The 18298-nt window shown below is 40.2% G+C and overlaps 1 protein-coding gene across 1 annotated transcript in view; it reads right to left on the reverse strand.

The window, feature by feature from the left end:
• Positions 1-6527: 6527 nt before the first annotated feature.
• LOC119435984 (plasmanylethanolamine desaturase-like) overlaps positions 6528-18298 on the reverse strand; it is a 128549-nt gene continuing 116778 nt past the window's right edge. The window contains exon 5 of the mRNA XM_037702702.2: positions 6528-18205. Coding sequence (XP_037558630.1) covers positions 17948-18205 — 258 coding nt within the window. The 3' untranslated portion in view covers positions 6528-17947. The remainder of the gene's footprint in view (positions 18206-18298) is intronic.

The following is an 18298-nucleotide window of genomic DNA, read 5'->3' on the forward strand; positions in this document are numbered from 1 at the left end:
TAATGCCTTCAGTCAGAACTGTATTGGAGCTTCAGTCTTACAGGAGTCAACAAGTGTGGTCGTCTAACACCTGTTTGGCAAGAGTAGCTACATGCAGAATAAATAGAAGCAACCTTAGTTCTTTAAGGCTCACTTAAAAAAAGAAAATACTACCATAATGGCTCGTTTTCTTGACATAAGCATAGCATAGTTAGAACACAGAAATACATCCGCAAATAGTGTAGAAATGCAATTAAATAAAAATGATGACTGTAGAATGTCTACACTAGAGGTGGGTTTGTCATAAGCTAAAAATTGACAATCGCTCATGACGAGCTGAGGTCATCGATATCCCTTACCCTTTAAAGACGGTAAAAAAAAAAAAAAAAAGCTTGCTGAAAATGAAAAATGAAATTCTTTTCGCTTGCAAATGATTCTTATGATCATATAAAGCAAGAGCATGAGAAAAAATTTGTCAGCCCCAAGGTAAATTTTACCAAAACTTTTTACACTAGCAAAGGCAGGCTTCACTGCACACAAGCAAGTCTATGCTCTGGCTATGCTTCCCATGCAAATGATTCGGACGATCATGTAAATCAAAACCATGCAAAAAGTTTGTCAAACGGATAAGTTTATTAGGAAAAAAAAAAAGTTTTTTACGCTGTAACAAAGGTGGTCTTCACTGTACACAAGTCAAGTCTGCTCCCTTGCGCTGATATTATTTACAACAAGCACAAAATAACGCACCATCTAGAAGAAGCACGGAGCAACACAGGAGCTCAAATCCTCTTCAGGCCTGCATGAAAAACAATACAGTGCTGGACGAGCTGGTCTCGTCGTTCGTCTTTTTAGCAAGCACGTGCTTGACAAACTGAGCTCGTCTTCTGTCCTTAAAGGATTAATAGTTTAAGTTAAAGCATATAACAAAACAGCGCATTACATTTTGCGAATTATGAAATGCCCACTAAGGTTAACTCTTTCCTTACCGCTAGAAATATGCTCATTTTCGATGCTTTTATGTATTATATTTTTATTTCAAGATGTATATGTCACAATGTATACCATCATCATCATCAGCCTATATTTATGTCCTCTGCAAGACGAAGGCCTCTCCCTGCGATCTCCAGTTACCCCTGTCTTGCGCTAGCTGATGCGAATTTCCTAATTTCATCACCCCACCTAGTTTCCTGCCGTCCTCGATTGCGCTTCCCTTCTCTTCTGTACCATGATGCATAAAATGGTATCCTGATCATTGGTGTTTCAAATGGAAGTAAAGCAGAAATAATTTGTTTCTTTCGTTTTTTTTTTTTTTTTGAAGATTTTTATGTGAAACTTCAACGAATAACCTCAACAAGCATAAATTAAAGTAATAATTTGCTATTTCTTTTAGTGTAGATACTGAGAGTACAAAAAGAACTGAAATATATAAAATATCTGCCTTGCTCCTAGTTCTAGCCACCCTATCCTAGTTCCCAACTTCTGCAAGACCCGCCGTGGTTGCCTAGTGGCTTTGGTGTTGCGCTGCTAAACACGAGGTCACTGGATCAGATCTCGGCCGTGGCTGCCGCACTTCGACGGGGGCGAAATTCAAAAATGCACATGTACCGTGCACTGGGCACACATTAAAGACCCTCAGGTGGTTAAAATTAATCTGGAGTTCCCCCACTATACAGCGTCCCTCATAATCAGATCAAGGTTTTGGCACGTAGAACCCCAGAATTTAATTTTAATTAACTTAGGCAAGTTAGACCATGCAAAAAAGATATGCAGATTTGTTGGCGTGAATATTAGCCATAATGATGCCCACGCTATGGGGGAAAGCCGTGGGTTTGCAAATGTGAAAATGGGTGAGGCGCCTATAGTTCAGGGAGCATTTGTATTTACTCATTGCAGCAAGCACGTGGTTTCTTTTTTGCTGCATTACACAATGTAAAATGCTCTCGAAGCAATGGTTTTCAGATTACGGAGCACCTAAAGCCTCCTCATGCTTGATTATTGCGTTCGATCAGCTTTTCTGTGCAAGTGAGCTGGTCTAGTCGTGCACCTTGAACAGGCACTGGAGCCTTCACTTTCTCTGTGCAATACTTGTACAGTACTGCACAGTAACATACATTGTTGCACAGTAATGTACAGTAATGAATAAGGGCATTTGTACAGGTGGTGTTTAAAAAGAGATTAGGCTGTTAGTCAAGCTTGTACCGAAGGTTCGTCTGAAATCTACTACGAGCTCTTGTGTGAATAAAAACTCCACATGACGAGAAGCATTGCTCATAATAATTTGTACATGCAATGTTGAAATGCTGATGGATAAAAGCAACCCACGGGAGAAAAAATAGTTTCACTTGATAATAATCGCACGCAATCATCAAAACAGCATGCACTTTGAGCACGTACAGACGTTTGAGACATTGTTAAAACAGCGCAAACATCAGATCAGAAAATTAGGCAACCTGAAAGAAGCTTCTGTGTCTTCACTCATAATGTCGATTAAAAATTATGTTAATGAGTTGACCAAAGCGCAAGTTTTGCGTTGTTTGATTTGGGAAGTGCTAAGAGCAGTGGCAGCTAGTTCCGATGATACCTCCTGTCGAATTTTTATTTTTCGAGACTCCTCAACGTTCAGAAAATTGTCAAATATGACCATAGTCATCATTTCATATGGTGTGTCGCTTTTCTTCTGGAATAACTGCAACACCAATGTTTAACGTGTCAAAAACGGTCGATCAAATTCGTCAATTTCATTGGGCCCGGTAAGGAAGAAATTTAGTAGTGCCATGGGTAAGATGTACTTGCTGAGCAGCATTTTGACTTTCTCGTGATGAACAGTGCTATCAATGTCTACATGACGTATTGCCATGTTTGGTCAAGCCACATGCCATGTGACAGCAAATGATAGTCATTTGGCCAGAAAACGTATTTCATGAATTAGTCAGCAGGAAACTGAAAAAGTTGAATGAAAATCACCTATGTGACTGACATCACTGTATGTTGGATATGTAGCAATGGTGACACTTCAAACTATTGATTGATGGCATTGGCATGGCTGTAGCATGCATAAAAACCAGGTAAAAAAAATTCAGTATTCGGTAAACTCCTGCACAAATGTACAAGAAGCAGGGATATTGTCTAGAGGTGTGTGAATATTCGAAGTGTTAAAAATAAATTGAATAAGTTTGTTTCAAATCAATGCATTCAATCCAAGAATTTGACTGATTCATGGGGTTTAACATCTCGAAACAACACCCTGGCTATGAGAGACACAGTAGTCGAGGGCTGTAGATTAACTTTAGCCTCTTGCAGTTTTTTAATGTGCATCCAAACATCGGTACATGAGCATTCTTGCATTCTGCCACCACTGAAATGTGGCCACTGTGACTGAAAAATAAAAAAAATTTGATATTCAAGTATGGCTGCGTATAACACAGATTTGCTACAATTATTGGATCCTGCCTGTGATGGAAAAAAAGTCTATGTAATGGTCTATTGGTTGCTTCAAATGACTGCTGTAAGGAAATCGGTAACTGTGGTATTCTGTCATATTTTGCTCATTTAGAAGTTGCCGAGTCCAAAGAACTTTCAAGCAGCATTGTGTGTATGAAAAAAAAAATTAAATTTTTGTACCACTTTCACTCTTAAGTACCTTCTTTTACTTTTTGGAGAAAGATATGTGGAATTGAATTTGATATTCAAAAGCCATATTTTTCAAATATATTTGCATTCAATTTGAAAATTTTATTATATTCGAGCATTCCTAATTAACATTCCTAATTTTGTTTTGTTTAGTAAAGGCATAAAAGAACCAGAGATTCTTTGTCATATTAGAATTTTTTCTCACAGTGATAGGTTATGAGCCGTTCACAAGGTTATGAATTGAGAAATTCTAAAGCAGCATTGCTATGGCCAATCCGGAGTCCCTCACTACGGTGCGCCTCATAATCAAATCCTGGTTTTTGCACGTAAAACTGCAGAATTTAATAAATTTTTTTATTTATTACAAGCTGAATACAGAGTGATATACATTTTAAGTGAATTGCCCATGAGGTTGGGTCAAATCACCACAAAGTGAATGTTGTCTCAAACCAAAACTTGGGTTTGTTTCATATTTTTTTTATTAATGTGCTATGTTTGTGGGCCAACTCGATCGCTTTTTCTAGCAGTCAGTGATGCATTATGAATAACGCAGGTGCGAACATGGATAAAAAGGAGGAGGATGATACTGAAGGCAGACTGTGGTAGTTTTCCTGCATATCTTGTTCATCTTTTCGTGGATTTGTTGATTGGTGGGGAAAAGTAAAAAGAGAAAAAAAAATCATTGCGGCAGAACCCATCTCACGATTACTGTCGACGGTAATGCAATAGCATTGAATCAATATAGCAACACAAGGTATTGCCACCACCAAAACGAGTTATGTATGAGGTGTCTACTGCAGCGGGACTCCTATTTTCCCAAGAACACTCGGCGCCATCTAACGCCACTGCCACAAAGCTTGCACGTGGCCTCCGAAATGCATGACGCGCCGGTGCATGTGAATGCCGAGAAACGCGTAATGCAGCAGCCAGGCTCCTCTCTTGCACTTCTTTCTGGACTTGCTGCACAATCTAGCGGCACTGCCGAGAAGTCCACACGTGGCCTCCAAGACAACAAACATGGCGCCGGTGCCTGCGAATACTGAGAATAGTTTCCTTACTTGTCGTACACTCAGTGGCACATACTCGGTGACCCAAGTTGGCGAGAGGTTCGTTGAAGAGCAGCACGTACAGATTACATTCATGACGCAGCTCGCTAAAGCGTTGGCGTGAAAGGCGTTCATTGAAAAGCGGCACATACTCGGTGCATTTGTGGCACAGCCTGCAAATGCGTCGGGTGGCTGCCCTTGAAGAACCCTTGTGGCATGGGTTCAATTTTGTTCAGCATTGGAGAAATTTAAGGGATCTTTTTTGTCATTGTAGAGCGGCACCTCCCCAGTGGCACGTACCTAGTTACCCAAGTTGGCATCAAAGAAGTTCACTAGAGACCAGCACAAACCGAGTGGCTCCAGTACTCCAAGTTGGCGTCAAAGAGTTTCTTCGAACAGCGGTACCTACCCAGTCCTGCGTTTACAGTGATCCATGTCGGCGTGAAAGAGGTTCATTCAAGATCGGCACGGATGTATGCATTGCCACATACTCAGTGACCCAAGTTGATGTGATGGTTGGTTTCGAACCCTGTTACCTCAGCACAGCAGCCTGATGTGCTACCCTCTCAACCACGAACTACCCAGTGACCCAAGTAGGCGGGAAAATAGTTAGATACAAAAATACATACATAGATAGCCCCCGGAAAGTGTGTGAAATACCCCAAGAATGCTAATGCATTAAAAGCAGGGGAGCAGTGGCATGGATATTGTTGGCGTTGTTCCTCGGTACTCTCTTTTTCCTTGTGGTATAGGCCAAGAACATACACAAAGGGCAAGACACTGAACATAAATCATTCAAAGGTAATCTTGATGCATGTCAGAGGCACTTAGTGTGTTAGGAACAAAGCATGCGAGGACGACTGCTGTGCAAGTTTTAGTCATGTAAAAGCTTGTATTCTTTTGTCTTTGCCATTAATACATTACTCCAGGTAGTTCTTGCAAATGGCTAGATGTTTTCGAGGCACACTTAACTTGAAGCACACAATTTTCTTCCAGTACCCTGGCTATATTTGTAGCTTGAGGCATGGAGTCCGGATTTGTAGACAGATGAAAATAAGATTAACTTAAAATTTACTTTTCACTTCACCCTTCTCTGCTTCCTATGGTGCTGAAGATTCATAGAATGCATTGGAATAAATTTTTGTGGGACAATGTTGACGCATGAACAATATATATTCAGTTTTCAAGTGCCAAGAAAATTATCTTGGTGTTTGCAATGGTGATGTGAAAAATTGCAGTTGTTCATGAACATACCTTGGACATCCGTTAATATAGTAGCGATATGTGGCAGCTGTCAAACTCTCATGGAAAAGTGTACTATGTCATAAACTTGGCATTAAAAAGTAGTTATTTTTTATTTAGCTTTCATCTACACTGGCACTGTATAAGAGCATTCATAAATGTCTTAGCATCTGGAGAATACAACAGTAAAATCTATGGCAAAGGATTTCTGAAGTGCCAGTATCTTTACTTGCAGAGAACGGGATAACACCAGGGGCATTTTGTCCTGTAGGCCAAACAGGTGGCTGCCTAGGGTGGCACTTCAGGAAGGGTGCAGCGCACCTCGTAATACGTCACCCCATTTCATCAACATGTTTCACCAGCAGAACAGCGGGTCACAGACAACGTTGGATTCTGTTAGAATGCAATGCCAGCTATGACATCACATAATGTTGCGAGTGTTCCGTGATACAACCTCTAGCTCTCATGTTCAATGTGCCCCTCTCCTACACTGATCTGGTGGAAAATAATATCTTCACTATCCATTTGAACAGTATTGAGCCCAAGGAGGCAGCACTAAGATAAGCAAGTTGACTTTGTTGGTCTTTTATATGTTTTATGGGAGAAAAAGAAACAATCAAGCAAAACATGTGCTGAAACCTTAGTTATTTATGTAGCCCGATATTCAAAAAGGCTCTGTAAGCAATAAATATACTCCAAGAGCTTATCTAATGACCCCCAACATGAGTCTAGTAACAGAAGCTGCGTAGCAGAGTGGAGGTGGCCACTGTCACACAGCAGCACATTTCATCATGTACAGAAAACACATGCTTGAAGACACTATGACACTATGATTGAATGAAGCACGCCTCTGCATGAAAGCGTGCCAATGCGCCTGTAGAAAAATAGTGCACATCATGATCACTGTTTTTGCAACCTCAGCACACTGATGGACATTATAAAAAGAGGAGATCACAAAAGTCGCTCATATGCAGGCATTTGCACCATTTGCCGCCTCAAACCCACCCTAGAGAGCCTGAAGACCAGCTTGTGTAATGCGTCTATGGACACAAAATACTCACTCCTGCTAAATTCAGCTACCAACTCCCAGGCACAACACATCACCTGAAGCCAAATTTTGTTTCAAAACCCACACATGCACAAAAAAGACAAGCTTCTCGGTCAACTGCATCATTCGTGTTTTCTGTGGCATGGTGTAAACAGGGTGTATAAAAAACCGAGACTTATCTTTCACAAGCACATGCCAATTTAAGTTGTGAACACACAGAAGCTTTTGGTAAGAGGGTCACCATGATAAAGCCAAGTTCCCTTGCTGCCTACTTATGCAGCCATAAATTAAGGCATGCACTGTGCAGGTCTGTGTAACACCTCTTCAATGCCTCCCTCATCTGCAGGTTGTGTGTAGGCCACGAGGCAGTTCAGCTCTTTCACAAGTTCCGTGTTCCAAAATGTTGCATGGATAGGTGCACACTATAGTATTAGGCGACACTATTAAACAAATTGATTGGACAATGATATCTCTGCACAGCTTCATCTGATTAGAACTCAGTGGCACTAGCAAAAAAACTCATGGTTTGAAAAGCCAAACAGAAAACATAGGCAAAAGAGGAATGAAGAGGAATTATCCTTCATGATCAAGAATTGTCATTCCTGAACCTTGATTCGTTGAGAATGCATGTGTGTCCATGTTTGACGGGTGAACAATGCCTTCCATAGAGCATGCGCAGATAGTTTCTGTGTCTTCCTTCTTTTCTGCTTTTGTGCAATCTTTCAGTTGATGGTCAGTGTTTGCGTAGTCATTTTTGTTTCTAGTTGTGACCATTTGGGCTTATTAATACACTATTTCTAAATGGATGATTGTAATGCAGTTACACGGGGAAGAATAATGTTGTTTCTTATTATTCTTCCCCGTGTACCTGCGCTACAATCGTTCTCGTTTTGTTCCTGCTTTGTGTTTTCTATGCCTGCCTTTTCAAACCACGCATACTTACTAACTTGCTCACGTTCCTGTCATTCTAGCAAAACAAACAAAAAATGTATGACATACATGGCACACCAGCATTTACAACATAACAAAAGGGACTAACCATGACATTTGTAACTACCCTATACATAATAATTTTCACTAAGCGTACTTAATTTTTTAAGTGGCAATTTTTACCATTAAGAACACTGATTAACATACTTAATAACAGCTGAGCTTTCCATAAGACTTTTTTTACAGTAAAGATGGGTGCACTTTATACATGGGTGATGCTTATTAAATGCTAACTGGCAGCGCACATAGTCCATTTTTTCTACAAACATCTTTGATGAGAAGCAGGCAAAAACGCATGGTACTGCCAACATTCAGGATATTATACAAGTCCGATGAGCGGAGCACACAGACAGCAAGATTAGGTACCCATGGACGAGCCCAGCTTGTCCAAGGCATATTTAAGTGGAAGAGAATTGACAAGCTGGGGTCAGTGACGGCACTTTGGGAATTGAAACAAAGCTGAAAGCACATGAAAACCCTAAACTGCAACTCAAACTTTCAGTACAAAACAAAGGCAAGTATGGGTGCCCAAGGCATATGGTTAAAAACTGCACAAGTACACATATAGAGCATCTTTGATTATGGCATACACCAGTACACACACTGGATTAAAAAAATCTGTGCTATCTTTAATAATATGTTTCAAAATGCTGCCATTTTTTTTAATTAGAACACCACAGTGATATGCCAATGAAATATGGCACATTAACAAGGTACTCTGGTGAACAAGTTGTTTTTTAAGAACAGATTATATTTGCCAGCAGAAACGTTTTTTTCTTTTTTTTTTTCTTTTTTTTTTTTTTTACTAAAGCCAATGGGAACATAAATGCAAGAATGCCAACACCTTCTGTGCAAAATTTGCAGTGTTTTCCTTGAGCAAACCTTGTCAAAGAACATTTTACCTAAAGCAACAGCTTGGCAGACCTCAGTTAATGAATAAAAGTGGGGAAAAATAAGAACATCTTGCATGCTGAAGCAACAATTGCTGTACTTCCAGCCTGTGAAGTGCCATGAAAGCTAACCAGACACTGAAAGGTTGACAATACGGTGGTCCTTACAGCTCCTGTACCAGCTACCACCACAAAATGGGACTAGCCTGGGTCTATTGACAAGTACATTTGGAACCATGTTACATGTAAGTGCACAGTAAACTTTCAAGACAGCCAACTCTAACTACTGAATAAAATAAATGCTATTTCAGTAAAGCTCACTCAACTGGAAATTAATGAATGTGCGTTTAATCAGCATTCCTACCATGGAATGACGGAAGAATTCAAAGTTCATATCTAAGCGAATTCGCAACATATTATGAAGTTTCATATGTTCATACAAATAAGGTTTAAATGTAATGAAACTACAAAAACGTCATACGATAAATACACAGCTGTTAAGCAGTGAAATCACAATTTCAGTGTGCCTTGCAAAAGTGGCTCATAAAATGGAGAAGGACACCATCCACTTGTGCAGTTAAATCAGTAGATAAAAAAAAAAAAAAAGCAGGCATGAAGCACTTATATTTTACGCTTTCCACAAGTACACTTTAATGTGTTATAACAATTAAGAGCAACAGTACCACAGCCTAGCTTGGCTTCGCCCAGTGGAGTTACCAGTGGAAAATTCAAGCCCAAAGCTGTTTCTCTATTGCAATTATGCGATGTGCAATTTTTTTTCTCAGTCTTAGGTCATGACTAAAACACAGTGCAGTGAAATGATAAATGGAATATGAGAAGCCATTTCCACTAACAGAGGCAATCTACTACACAAGCAAAATCATTTGTATTTAAATATATTTTGTCTTGTGGTGCTATACCTGAGAAAGAGCGAGAAGAAAAAAAAAGGAACATAGGTTGCAAGGCTCGCCTAATGCAATCCCTTCCTGGAATTATTAAAGAAACGCACTCATATATGAGGAAATATTTCTTACCCGTGGCATTTCTATGCTTTGTGCTGTCTATCTTGTTCATAAACAGTTTCCATTTTTCACAATATAAAAATAAGGCTAATAATCTTTTGTTCCTAAGCCAGTTCCACACTTGCACATTTCCACACAGATTCATACGCACATGCACGCACTTCCATCTTGTGCAGGCACACTCATGTGAACTGAACGTTACACTATACACAATAGCCACATTCCACATCAGTGCATTCTGCACCAATTTCTTTCAACTACCATGCATTCACTCCAAAGATAGCTTTTTTTCCCCCTGTCTTAAGCACACTAGCACTAAAAGTGGCACATCATAGTAGCATTATTAACACAATATCTACAACAGCACTGCTAGAATGAGCAAAGCACTACCGAGGTTGAACATGCAGTCAAAAGTTGCATGGCCCAATCAATGTAAATTTCATACTTTTGCATGATTTTTCTTAGCTAACAATACTATGTATACAAAACACACAGCACTGCTCAAAGGTAAAAAGGGTATAAAAGCTAGTACATTGCCAGTTAGGAAGAGGCCACCACTAATGAAACTTTGTCAATGCACAGTTGTATAAAGCTACCATGGCTACTTTACTCCACCTGGTTTTCACATGTGACATATTTTTCTCTTTCACAGTTGCTTGCAAAAATTTTTAAAAAAAGAAGAAAAGAAAAGAAAGCACTAAGGTTGAAATATATAGTGACAATGATAAGTGAATGTACATAAAAACAGATGCAAACATTTGGGCATTAACCTCACAATGGCAATTTCACCAGTTATTCATCCTACGCATTACATGGCCTGCCCAGCTCCATTTTTTCTTTGAATGACAATTAGAATATCAGCTATCCCTGTTTGCTCTCCGATTCACACCCCTCTTTTCCTGTCTCTTAATGTTAGGCCTAACATTTTTCGTTCCATCGCTCTTTCTGCGGTCCTTAATTTGTTCTCGAGCTTCTTTGTTAACTTCCAAGTTTCTGCTCCTATGTTAGCACCAGTAGAATGCAGTGATTGTACACTTTTCTTTTCAACGACAGTGGTAAGCTCCCAGTGAGGATTTGGCAATGCCTGCCGTATGCACTCCATCCCAATTTTATTCTTCTGTAAATTTCCTTCTCATGATCAGGGTCCCCTGTGAGTAATTGACCTAGATAAACATACTCCTTTACAGACTCTAGAGGCTCACTGGCAATCCTGCATTCTTGTTCCCTTGCCAGGCTATTGAACATTATCTTTGTCTTCTGCATATTAATCTTCAACCCCCTCTTACACTTCCTCGGTTGAGGTCCTCAATCATTTGTAATTCGTCCCCATTGTTACTGAATAGAACAATATCATCTGCAAACCAAAGGTTTCTGAGATATTCGCCGCTGATCCTCACTCCTAAGCCTTCCAAGTCTAAGAGCTTGAATACTTCTAAGCATGCAGTGAATAGCATTGGAGAGATTGTCTCTCCTTGCCTGACCTCTTTCTTGATAGGTAACTTTCTACTTTTCTTGTGGAGAACCAAGGTAGCTGTGGAATCTTTGTAGATATTTGCCAAGATATTCACGTATGCCTCCCGTACTCAGATTACACAATCCCTCTATGACTGCTGGTATCTCTACTGAATCAAATGCTTTTTCATAATGTATAAAAGCCATATGGAGAGGTTGATTGTACTCTGCAGATTTCTCGATTACCTGATTGATGACATGGATATGATCCATTGTAGAATATCCCTTCCTGAAGCCAGTCTGTTCTCTTGGTTGACTGAAGTCAGGTGTTGCCCTGATTCTATTGGAAATTATCTTGGTGAATATTTTATAGAATACTGAAAGCAAGCTAATGGGTCTATAATTCTTCAAGGCTTTAATGTATCCCTTCTTATGGATTAGTATAATGTTGGCATACTGTTGGCAGTATAATGTTGGCTTCCAGTTCTCTGGTACACTTGCAGTCGCGAGGCATTGCGTATAAAGGGCCGCAAGCTTTTCAAGTATGATATCTCCGCCATCTTTCATTCTATCGACTGTTATTCCATCTTCTCCAGAAGCTTTTCCCCGGGTCATGTCTTGCAAGGCCCTTCTAACTTCATCACTAGTTACAGAAGGAGCCTCTGTATCCTGTTCACCACTATTTCGAATGAAAGTAGCTTGGCTGCTCTGGGCACTGTACAGGTCAATATAGAATTCTTCCGCTGCTTTTACTACGTCGTCGAAATTGCTGATATTACCCTGCTTATCTTTCAATGCAGACATCTTGCCTTGTCCTATGCCAAGTTTTCTTCTCACTGATTTCATGCTAACGTCCATATTTATGGCTTCCTCACTCTTTCCCATGTTATAATTTTGCATATCCCTTACTTCCTCCTTGTTGATCAGTTTTGACAGTTCAGCAAATTTGATCTGATCTCTTGAGTTTGACACTTTCATGCTTTGTCGTTTCTTTATTAGGTCCTTTGTTACTTAGGAGAGCTTACCTACTGGTTGCCTTGGTGCCTTACCTCCCACTTCAATTGTTGCTCCTGAGATCAGCCTAGTTACGGTTTCAGTCATTACCTCTACATTATCTTCATCTTTCTGTTCTAAAAATGCATATTTGTGAGCACTAGCCTCAATTGGTCTGCTTTTACCCTTACAGCATCTAGGTTGGCCTGTTTCTTCTTGACTAATTTTACTCTTTCTCTCTTCAAATTGAGAGAAATCCTAGACCTCACTAACCTATGATCACTGCACTTTACCCTACCTAACACTTCTACATCCTGCACTATGCTGGGATCAGCAGAGAGTACGAAATATATTTTACAGGTGGCACAGGCACTACTTCACCTGTGCCGCCGCCGCTAGAGAATGCGCTTCGCCCGAGCCAGGCGTTCCCGTGTTCACGCTTTCTTTCTGAACAATGAGCCACGCAACCGGTGGAAATGCTTCGTCTGCCGCTGCTGCTAAACGAGCTGCCCGAGCAGAGGCTCAGTGCCACCGCTGAGAGGAACCTGTCTTTCAGAATCAAATTCTTTGCCACAATATATCGCCCATTCAAAACACCTAAACGGCTGTGCTCAAAATTTGCATTAGGGAGCATCGTAATCGTCGGTGAATTTTTTCACACCGTACCGAGTTCCAAAAAATAAAATAAGTAAAACAATAAAAAATAAGAAAAAATAAAATAAAATTTTAGTCTTGATGTACTACCACATTTAAGTTATCCAGCTTTACTCTTTCAATAGTGCATACATTTGTGCAAAGGCTTGCAATGTGCAGAATATAATGCAATATTTCAAAGTATAGTTAAACATTTGCCTCTCACTAGCAGTACCCATTTTTCTGAAAGCCACACTTGGCAGTGGCAAGGTATGCCGTCAAGCTGCCCTTCTGAATAGATGTTACATTGGAACCTTGATTATGCCTCCTAGCTTTACACAATGTCCTGCATTTTACAATGGATCAGCCAAAGCCTGTCACTGTCCTCAAAAAGCAATTCATTAAGAATTTAGCTTGTACAACAAACAATCTGCTCCATAGAAATGACACAAAACTGTGGCAAACCACAGAGAGTGAAGACATACATGGAAGGCCATAGCTGGCTTAATGAACACCAGGGGCCATGTCCATAAGGAAGTGACAAGTCACTTTTTTTTGCCAGTAGTAGCATGCAACACCCCCTTTGCTTTTTTTTTTTTTGCCATTCTGTCTAATCTCTTCTTTTTCTCCTTCCTGCCTTTCAATCTCTGCTTCATCATTATTGTAGGAGTGGTTTTGCTCAAAGTCTCCAGCAGACTACCATTTCACGGAAACTACGTCTTCACCCAGCATAGCTCAACACAGGACAGCACTCACCATAACAAGTCGACATATAACAAGTCGGCATGTAGATATAGCCATCTGTGCTACTGCTACAGATGCTGCAGTCACCAGCTCTGTTCTCTACAGAATTACACTATGAAACAACAAACATTACCTAAATATCCTCACTGCAATAAATACATGCTGTTAAGTGCCTCATTATTCAATAAACTGAAATGATTTTTTTTTTCTCTTTCTCACGTCTTAAAGCAAATACTTTTCTTTGGGTCTTTTGCCTGGTTTAATACTTGGACTTCTCTGTTAAGGGCACTTGCTCTTGTCCAGCCTAGCTGCGGGGCATGTTCGTCATTGAACGCTAACAAGCTCTGAGATGCACATGCTGTCACACAATACTTTTATAGCATCTGCAGGTTTAGATGCTGCCGCCCTTATTTAGCCCTCGAGTAGTGTTGCATGGCTAGAAAAACTTGAGTCAAGTAGAAATGAACAAGTTTCAAGGTGACAAAGGTTTCAAAACGCCTTGTTACTTGCAGCCCCTTGATGTACTTTTGCCTGTTTAAGGACTCGGAGCATAGGCAATTCCAAGGAATTAAAACGAACTCAGAAGCTCTTTAGAGGTTCTACATACCTTTGTCATATAAAAGTGAAGCTAACAACCACAGTTACTGTCCTTAGTATTGCGTGACTCACAAGTACACAATGCTGTCATATTGTGGCCTGAAACTCTTATATAATCGGGGTTCCATTGTAAAGATGCATCTAGTTATACTGCTGTTTTTGCAGCAGGTTTTATCTATACAAATATCACCTAACTCAATAACCAAATAGTGCCTGTTTTTTTTCCTCATAATGAATCAGAACATTAATGGTATATTTGAACATTATTTATGCTTTTAGTTTTCCAATGTTGATTTTCCATAAAGCAAACCACTTTTGCCTGTTCAACTCACATGCAATAAATGGCCACAAATAATGCTCATTACACGCAATATGTATGATGGTGAACACTGTCAGCCAGTTTCTGTTTCCTCCTTCCATTTACACACCTCATGGTTACATGAGTAAAGCCTTAGCCAGCAACATGCAACATAAAATGCAGCAACATGTATCAGATTCATTCTAGGCTCTCTCGTACTGCAGGCAAGTTTAGAGTGCATCTCAATATTCTGCACTGTTTTAGATGACTGAGTGCATGTAGTAAATGCACTGGCAGATGGTGAGATGCACAGGCCCACATGCACTAGAGACTACCATAACCTGGGATAGAGTACGGAAGGCTTACACAGAATATGTGTGAGCTAGTGAAACATTTGTAAAATATTTTACAATTTCTTGTTGGGTGCTGCAGCAGCAAAGAGTTTCTCGAAAAGCCACAGTGGAAACCAAACACACAGGTGACATTTGTCTACCATAAGCACACTTGCCTGACTTTCACATCAGAGAAAGGGTAAATGGTAATGACTGATTTGCAGTAATGTTTTCTACTCCACTTCCTACTTTTTTTTTTTTTTTTTTTTTCGCTGTGGTCAATCATCTGCCAGATGTAACAGGAATTGGAAAAAATTTTTCATTTTTGAAGACCGACCAAATACCTAGAAGTGCAATACAGCAGTTGTATGGTGCAGTTTGTCCAGTAGTTTTTCCTTGGTAAGCCCTGTGGCAGCAAAACTTGCAAAAACAAAAGGGACCCTGAGGATCCCATAATGTTTTTGAATTGAAAGGCTATGTGCAGCTGCAAATTAAAAGATCTGCTGTGGTATTACTATTGTTCACCTTTCTCCTTGAGCAGTGTGGCTAACTACTAGGTGCAGAGCAGGAAATTGGGCAAATTGTTAAAGGAAATCATACTGATCTATGGCACACGAAGACGCAATGCAAAAGAGGAAAGCAGGTAAACAAGCAAAAGTGCTATATGTACTCAGAAATCAACGTTCACTGAAAAAACACACTCCCCTCTCTGTAAACTAAAGTTGAGATTGCAGTGCTGTTATATGCATACTTTCTTCTTGTGCCATGTACTCTTGCACAACTGCCGAATGTAGTCAAAGTCACACAAGGTATGGTGTGGCTGGAAAAGCAAGGCTGCTCTCACTCATAATTCATTCTACACAGTCACCTTCCATTATGCCTGTGTTTGTCCTTGAACACAAGATGTGATAATCAAGTGCAGCGAGACACAGATACAAGAAATAAACATTTATGTTGATATGGCACTCTGATCTGACGAGTAATCTTGGTCAAGATACCTGTTGCACTTGCTAAATGAGTGCTAAAATATTCTGCCTTGTCACATTTCCACAAAAAGAATGTGGTAGCTACAAGAAACGCACCTCATACATATTTCTGGCATGACATCACCTATTGTCACAGCGTCCGTTTTATGCTGCGTGATTGATGTAATGCCAGCTGAAATGTGTCCTATTCTGTCACGTACTGAAATGTCCATTTCAGTGAATGTATTCCAGCCAAAAAAATGTGGTTACCTAGTGACGTGAAATAGCCATTGTGACTCTGAGCATTGCCATGAAAAAAAATTTGTCGGAAATGTTTTAATTTTTTGCAGCTATTTAATGATGTAAAAATAGCCATTCTGGCTTCGAGTAACACCATGTAAAAAAATTGACGAAAACGCTTTCCTTATTTGTAGCCACTTAAAAGAAAATGATGGCAACAACTTCACTTCTACAATGGGCAGAAATGAGTAGTGCATAATGCTGCTAACAAAGATAAATTTTTCTTTTGCAGTGAAAAATTATCCTACACGTGGGAACCATCAGTGCTGAAATGTTCTGATGAGGCTGTACCTAAATGTAGAGATCGAGACAAGCTCCTGCTTGAGCCTGGTCATTAGCTATTATTTGTGACAGTGATAACAGCTTGAGAAGCTGTGGACGGCTTCTTTAATGCACCTTGGACCACTTCAGCCATTCATTTGTGCCTTGACTTCCTTCTGAAAAGTCTATAAACTGCCGTATACGACTATGCATCAAAGTCAAGCAGTAGCATTTTTCTATCTGCATCTTTTCACAGTGATAGCTGGGACCTCAAGTTCTGGAAAGGCTTACAGTATGCAGTGTACACTGATGTTAATAGGTCTCTACATGCAACGAGCAGCTTAAGGTAACTTTAAGCTCCAACTTGCTCAAGCCCACTGAGAGCAAATATGCTGAAGTGGGGTTCAGTCAAAGTGAAGGACTGTAGTCAATGGATCACTAAATATATCTGCAGCATGTAAACAATACTATTAAAGCTGATTAACGCTCAATTCAAGTGTGAAGACCTCATTCAAGAACAACTGCTGATAAGTGATTTACGCATTATACTTTTACATTATACATTATACGCTGTAGCTGCTGACATGTAAACATGCACAAAATGGCAAGGTCAGAAACAGAGAAATAAGTTGAGTGTGCTATACAGGCAGCCAGAAGTTGCACTAATAATTCAATTACAGGGTAAAGTATTTGTTATCCTGCAGTAACATGGGCATAAGAGCAATTATATAGAGATCAGTCGCCAAAGACCATGTTTCAATTAATGAGATCTATGTATATTCAAGTACAATAGCACCTATGAATAGACAAAAAAATAAAGCGCTACTTCTAATGGAGACAGAAAACAAAATAACAGCAGCAGTGTAAACTGAACTTCCCTAGCAAAAACCTCAACAGGTATAAAAAATTCAGATAGAAATTACTTTGCTTTTGTTGTGGTTTAGCCCACATAACTGCATTAATCCCCAAAATGCAATGTTGCTTGGAAAAATAACATTTGCTTTCCATTTTACACTTTTCTTATATATTTTTACAAAGTGCCACTTCTATTTGGTCCTATGTCCATCAAGGACCAGCATCAGTTTAGTCCATTATAAAGCCTCACAGAGGTCCCTCACGGTGACAGAAGAAATGCCTATGGCAAGTTGTAGGGCAACCTCAAGCCAACATGTTGCATGATAAAGGCCAGCATTGTGCACGGCATATAAGAATTGGCAAAAACGGCAGTGGCTGCCAGTGTGACCGTTGCATCCTGCATTTACCACAAGTTCTCCTATGCCTATGCTTTTTGACTTGGATAAGGTGTTTTGCACATAGCAGCTGCTGAAAACATTGTCAACAGACACCCCCAAGCACCGACTAGGCTTTGCACTATAAACAAATGTCCAGAAGTCACCCAGGGGCCAGGGGACCTTTTACATGCTTCTTTGAGTCCCGAGTCAAGCAAGCAGCAGGTGTAATGCTGAGGGCAATGAACACTGATGGCCACTATCCTGGAAGAGGTCAGTAGCAGAAATGTGGATGGTCACTTTTTGAGCGCCCACTGGAGGTCATCCGAGCGTGGCCGACAGCCTGTAAGGGCAGAGATGACTGCTTCCAGCGCTGGCCAAAAGTGGAGTTTCTCCAATGGATAATTGAGCCAACCAGTAGTGATGCAAAAGTAAGTCTCATGGGGTGCCACATGGTGGATTCGGTGATGTTGTCGGGGCAGCACCACATGCCACTCCTGAAGAAGAGTCACCCACCGTGGCAGTCCAAAGTATGTGTGTGACCACTTGTGGATCTGCAATGAAGAAACCAGCCACCATGCAACAAAGATCTTGCGTCACACATACTACATACTCTGCCCATAAGTCAGTGGGAGCCATCTGTGTGT

The sequence above is a fragment of the Dermacentor silvarum genome, chromosome 1, assembly GCF_013339745.2.
Source record: "Dermacentor silvarum isolate Dsil-2018 chromosome 1, BIME_Dsil_1.4, whole genome shotgun sequence".
NCBI lineage: Eukaryota > Metazoa > Arthropoda > Arachnida > Ixodida > Ixodidae > Dermacentor > Dermacentor silvarum.